The sequence below is a fragment of the Nicotiana sylvestris genome, chromosome 4, assembly GCF_000393655.2.
Source record: "Nicotiana sylvestris chromosome 4, ASM39365v2, whole genome shotgun sequence".
NCBI lineage: Eukaryota > Viridiplantae > Streptophyta > Magnoliopsida > Solanales > Solanaceae > Nicotiana > Nicotiana sylvestris.
The window spans coordinates 180,241,183-180,247,841 of NC_091060.1; the positions used below are offsets into that span (position 1 = coordinate 180,241,183).

At 36.5% G+C, this 6,659-nt stretch overlaps 1 protein-coding gene across 1 annotated transcript; it reads left to right on the forward strand.

The window, feature by feature from the left end:
• The first annotated feature begins 1,578 nt into the window (after positions 1-1,578).
• LOC104234471 (uncharacterized) lies at positions 1,579-2,103 on the forward strand. Its single transcript, XM_009788036.1, has one exon. It carries the CDS (start codon positions 1,579-1,581, stop codon positions 2,101-2,103), a length of 525 nt encoding a protein of 174 aa, XP_009786338.1.
• Positions 2,104-6,659: the final 4,556 nt, after the last annotated feature.

Below are 6,659 nucleotides of genomic sequence, written 5' to 3' on the forward strand. Positions count from 1 at the left end.
AACAATCGAAAATGATGGAGGTCGAAGATTCAATCTAAACCGACCCTTGGTTGAAGACCAGTTCGAGAATGCAACACCTAGTCCTAGAAGATCATTAGGTGACCATGCCATAACAGTCTAGAATCAAGGACTGTCAAGCGACAGACCTCTACCCATAGCAGCAAACAATTTCGAATTGAAGCAAGGCTTGGTTCAAACCATCCAAAACAACTACATCTTCAGAGGGAAGGAGAATGAAGATCCTAGCACTCACTTGATGGACTTTGAAGAAATCATGAACACCTTCTAGTATAATAGAGTATCAAAAGATGCAGTCTACTTAAAGGCATTCCTCTTTTTATTGAAAGATGACGCGAAACACTAGCACATAGCTTACTCACATGGTCGATCAGAATATGGAAAGATATGACCAAAAAGTTTCTTGACAAGTACTTCTCAACTGCAAAAATAGGGAAATTCAGAAGGAAAATTCACATCTTCTGCCAGAAGGAGACATAAACGATTTTCGAAGCTTCAGAAAAATTCAAGGAGATAGTCAAAACGTGTCAGCACTTTGTGGATGCAACTCCAGAATTTTTGGGATGGACTGACACCTTCCTCGCGACGAACTTTGAATACTGCATGTGGAGGTCCACTAATGAAGAAAATTCCTGAAGAGGTTGTCTTAATCCTTGATGAATTATATAAGGATACTAACCAGTGGCGTGCTGAGTATAATAATAGAAGAAAATCAGTTGGGGTTCACAGGGTGGACTCTAATACATTCATGTAAGCCCATCGAGACAGTATAGCCAAGGAGATAAGAAAGCTGACATTGACCAAGGTACAGAGTGAGTCACAAACAGCCGGTCATTTTTTGTGAAATGAGACACCCTACAAATGAATGTCAAGCTTCAGCTAAGGAAGTCAATGTTGTGGCGAACTATAATAGGGAAAACTACCAAGGTGGGAAGAACTATAATACTATGGGTAAAAAACATCCAGGTTTTTCGTGGAGTTCACCTAGTAAGAGTTTGAACTCATGGCAGCAAAATAATCCTTGACCCTAGGGTCAAGGACCACTAGGTTTTTAGAACCAACAGAGGTAGCAATACCAGCCACAACAGTCAAATCAGTCTAGTATGAAAGATCTCATGAAGGCATTCATCAATAAAATAGATGAAAAATTTAAGACTCAGGGCACGACTATCCGAAATTTAAAAAGGCAAATGGGACAAATTGAAAATTTGTTATCTGAGAGGTCTCATGGGACTCAACCCTATGACACTGAAAAGAAACCAAAAGAAACAATCAAAGCTGTATTTTTAAGAAGTGAAAAAGCATTGGTTGACCTAGTGGTGAAAGCTAAACCCGAGGTGGTGAACAAGCAGACTGAGACACCAAAAGAGAAAAAGACTGAAGAGCAGAAAGGCCAAAGTAGTGGGGGTACAAAAGGAGATTGAAGAAAGTAGACGTATGGCAGCTCTACCATTCCCTCAAAAGATGAAGCGGGAAAAACTTGAAAAATACTTTGAGCAGTCCTTGGAGATGCACAAGCAACTTTATGTGAACATTCCCTTCATAGAGGTACTCATTTAGATGTCTGCTTATGCAAAGTTCTTGAAGGAAATCTTGTCTAGCAAGAGAAAATTGGAGGAGACAACAGTGGTCAAGCTGAATGCCTACTGCACTGCTATATTACAAAATAAAATTCCCCAAAATTGTGGGGACCTAGGGAGCTTTAACATACCATGCTCGTTGGGGAGTGAGAAATTCGACAAGTCTCTCTGTGATTCTGGTGCGTTTATAAATCTAATGCCTCTATCCATGTTCAAGAAACTGGAAGGGGGGCTTGAAGTGATCAAATCAGTACCAATGTCCCTACAACTGGCTGACCAGACCACCATTTTTCCTGAGGGAATCATTGATGATATTTTAGTTCGGGTGGATAGGTTTGTGTTTCCCGTAGACTTTATTGTAGTGGGTATGGAGGTGAACAAGGAGGTGCCTTTGATAACAATCAAAATGCAAGAACAAGAAATGAGACTTGAAAATCAAATAAAGAAAGGGAAGCAAGACACAAATATTGATGAGATATTAGTAATAACTATAATTAAATCCTAATCACGCCGAATACAATCAACAAAATCACCTACACTAATAGAATCCTCAAGAGGAAGACAAAACTCTTGCAAATTCTAGGGCTAGTTCAAAGGAAATCATAAGTCAACTTTCAAGCTCACAAAATATATAGCAATATTTAATATAGTCTAAGAAATGAAATATGACCCAATATTTTTTATTTATCCTAATGTCTATATAATGACTTTAATTGGGCTCTCCACTTGTAATTGGGCCTCTTCATATGAAATTGGGCCACCATCCATGAATATCATTTGGATGAAATTATAGAGTCTATTAAGCTTTTCCGAAAGATCATTCAAATCTTCCAACTTCATCAAATGTATCCCAATAATTTGAAGGCCCTTGGCTTGACTCCTAGTGAACGGTCTTGAAGGCATAGGCATAATGTGATCATCTTCCCCTTATTGAAAAAAATTCATCCTCGAATTTGTAACATCACCTACATCAAAACAAGACAAGTCACTAACATTGAAAATATCATGCGCTTGAAAATCATTAGGAAGATCAACTTTATAAGCATTTTCATTAGTTCTTTCAAGAATTTGAAAAGGTCCATCTCCTCTTGGTAGCAATTTGTTCTTTCTCTTGTGAGGGAACCTTTCTTTCCTAAAATACACCCACACCCATTCTCCGGGTTCAACACCATTTTATTTCTTCCTTTGTTGGCTTTGGTATATACCTTTTTGTTCATCTTTTCAAGTTGTTTCCTAACATTCTTGTGAGTTTTCTTCATGGCTCCGACTCTTGTCTTAGCATCTAAACTCACAACAACATCTTGAGACAAAGGAGTTAGATCCAAGTGAGTTAAAGGATTGGAACCATAAACATATTCAAAAGGAGACATACCAATAGATGAATGAATAGTCCTTTTATATGCAAATTCTACTGATGCCAATTGTTCCTCCCAAGAAGTAAGCTTTCCTTTAACCATGGCCCTAAGAATATTTCTTAATGACCTATTGACAGCTTAGGTTTGAACATTGGTTTGAGGATGACAAAAAGTAAAAAATAACAATTTAGTGTCAAGCTTACCCACAAACCCTTCCAAAAATGACTAAGAAACTTGAAATCCCTATCGCTAACAATAGTTTTTGAAATTTCATGCAACTTAAGCATATGATCAACAAATAAAGTAGAAATATAGGTAGCATCATCACTTTTATGATATGATATAAAATGTGCCATTTTAGAAAATCTATCAACTACCACACAATACTATCTCCACCTTTCCTAGTCCTAGGCAAACCAAGAACAAAATTCATAGAAATATCAAACCAAGGAGCATTAGAAATAGGTAATGGAGTATACAAACCAAAAGGACATACCTTAGACTTAGCTTGCTTGCACTCAACATATTGATCACATACTTTATCTACGTCAACTTTCATCTTAAGCCAATAAAAGTGCTCTTTTAATATTCTAAAGTCTTAGGGACTTCAAAATGTCCCATTAAACCACTACTATATGCCTCTCTAACAAGCATTTCTCTCCAAGAGGACCTAGGCACACAAAACCTACTTTCTCTAAATAGGAATCCATCAAACTTATGAAATCTCTTTTATCTTTCTACTTTGGCTAATTCATTATCCTTCTCTTCCTTCCCTTGCTTATCATGGTATGCATCATCTAACCTATAAGGTTTCTTATGTGCCTCAACTTAATCACATTTAACATAAAGCTCATTAATGTTATGATCACTAAGATAAAGTTCTCTTAGGCTCTCAAATTGCATTAACTTAGAAGTCAAAGTGTTCATTAAAATAAACCCCCTAGAAAGAACATCCGTGACCACATTATCTTTGCCATTCACATATGAAAATTGCTCAATAAACTCTGCCCATTTAGCATATCTCTTGTTTAATTTACTTTGGCTCTTAAGGTGCTTCAAAAATTCATGGCCAATTTTAATCACAAACTCCCTATGCCAAAGGTATTGTTTCCAATTTGATAAAGCTCTAACTAAGGCATACAACTCCTTATCATATGTAGAATAGTTCAAGCACGCCCCTCTAAGTTTCTCACTAAAGTAGACTATGGGTTGTTGATCTTGCATTAAAACTGCTCCTATACCTACTCCACTACCATCACACTCAATTTCAAAAGTCTTTTCAAAATTAGGAAGTTGAAGAAGTAGTGCCTTGCTAAATTTATCTTTCCCCCAAACAAAGGTCTTATCTTTCTTGATTACTCGGGTCAACGGTGCGGCTATGGTGCTAAAGTTCTTAACAAAACTTCTATAGAAACTAGTCAACTCATGAAAGCTCCTAACGTCCCCAATAGACTTAGGTATGGACCAACTCATAATGACTTTTACTGTAAAATCATCAACTTCCTACACCCTTAGAACTCACAACAAAACCAAGAAAGACCACTTTATCAACACAAAAAGTACACTTTTCAAATTACCAAACAATCTTTCCTTTCTAAGAGCATTTTTTTCAAGCGCTCAACATGCTCTTCAAGTAACTTTGAATACACCAAAATATTATCGAAGTAAACTACAACAAACTTTCCCATAAAGTGTTTCATCACATGGTTCATAAACCTCATAAAATTGCTAGGTGTATTAGAAAGTTCAAAAGGCATAACCATCCATTCATACAATCCAAATTTAGTTTTAAAAGCGATTTTCTCCTCATCGCCGGGTTTTATTCTTATTTGATGATAACCTCTTCTAAAGTCAATTTTAGAAAAGATAAGAGAGCCACTCAATTCATCAAGCCTAGGTATAGGATGACAATACTTTACCGTGATTTTATTGATAGCCTTACAATCAACGCACATTCTATAACTTCCATCTTTGAGTGGCTCAACCTCTCTCAAAGTATCTTGATGACTATCTAACAAACTCACTTTTTATTTCCCTCTAGGCTCACTCTTATTTTATAAAAGTGAAACATTTCCCTCTTTTTCACTTTTTTTCTCTCTTGAAGTGCCACTCTACTCACTTTTTTCCTCTATTGAAGTATCACTCTTTTTTTTCTCTTTTGCTCACTCTTTGGTTTTTTCCTCAATTCTCTCTTTTTTTTAATAATCTTCACTCACTTGAAATGGTGTCAGACGTAAAAGAGTAAATTTATGTCCATCTTTAATAAGAGAGTACTTATTTGTTCTTCCATCATGCTTTACTTCTCTATCATATTGCCAAGGTCGACCTAAAAGCAAATTACAAGCTTGCATTGGCACTACATCACACCAAACTTCATCATGATACTTTTCGATCTTGAACTTTATTAATACTAGCTTTGTCACTTTGAATTACGCACACTCATTTAAGCATTGTAGTCTATATGATACAGGATGCTTCCTTGTAGGCAAATTGAATTGCTCTACCAAAGATGCACTTGCCACATTTTCACAACTTCCATTATCAGTTATCATTGATCAAACATCTCCCATAATCTTGCATCTAGCATGAAAAAGATTCCCCCTTTGATCTAATTCTTCCTTAGCAAGTTCACCCATAAATCTTCTTACTACCAAGTAGCGCTTGAGGTCTTCTTCTTCGCACTCTCCATGGTCACTGTCACCTTCCTCTTCAACATCTTCACCATGGTCACTATCTCTCGTTTGATATCCTCCATCTTCCATTGAAATGATAACTCTCCAGTTTGGACAATCTCTCATGTACTAACCAAGGCCATGACACTTATGTCACCTAATATTAGTAGGAGTCTTGTATTGAGTATTATTTCCTCCTTTTTTAGCCTCCACCTTAGGTTGGATCTTTCAACTTGATTTTTGAAATCTTATTTAGTCTCTTTAGGCTTGTCCCAATGGCTTAAAATATTTTCAAGTCTCTTTTCCCTTGCTCAATGAAGAAGTAGTGCTCTTGGACTTGTAGCTTTTCTCACTCTTAAGCCCCTTTTCAACTCTCAAAGCCGCTTGGTAAACATCCTCTAAGTAATCATACTTGTGCAACCTTATAGGAGAAGAAATTTCCTTGTTCAACCCCTCAAGGAATCTTGGAACAATAAGATCCTCTCTATCATGAAAGTTGGCTTGCAATCTTCTCTTCTCAAACTCTTCATAGAATTCATCAATATTCTTACTACATTTCCTCAAAGTATAGAATTTTGAAAGAATGCCTTCTTGAAAGTAATCCAGTACAAACCTTTTCTTTATGACACCTTTCATTTCATCCCAAGTAGTAATAGGATCAAGTAGTCGTTGTTCCTTTGCCTCTTATAAGATTCCCACCAAGTAGAGGCAAATCCCTCAAATTGGGTGATGACATACTATGCACATTGTTAACTTGGAAGATGTTTTTACTCTTGATTACCCGATCCAAGTATTTATTCGGGTCACTACTTCCTTTGAAAGGTGGAACAGTAATCTTGATGGTGTTCAACCATCTTTCATGCTCATCATAGTTGTATCTTGGTTGTCAATAAACTTTCCAAACTTGTTGTCTCATTACATTTTGAGCATCATCTTCTTCTTCCTCAATATTGATGTTCTTTTCTTGTGGTAATTGGTGATTTTGTGGATTGATTTTGTTGCCTTTGGAGTTGATTTTCATAGAATAGAATTCC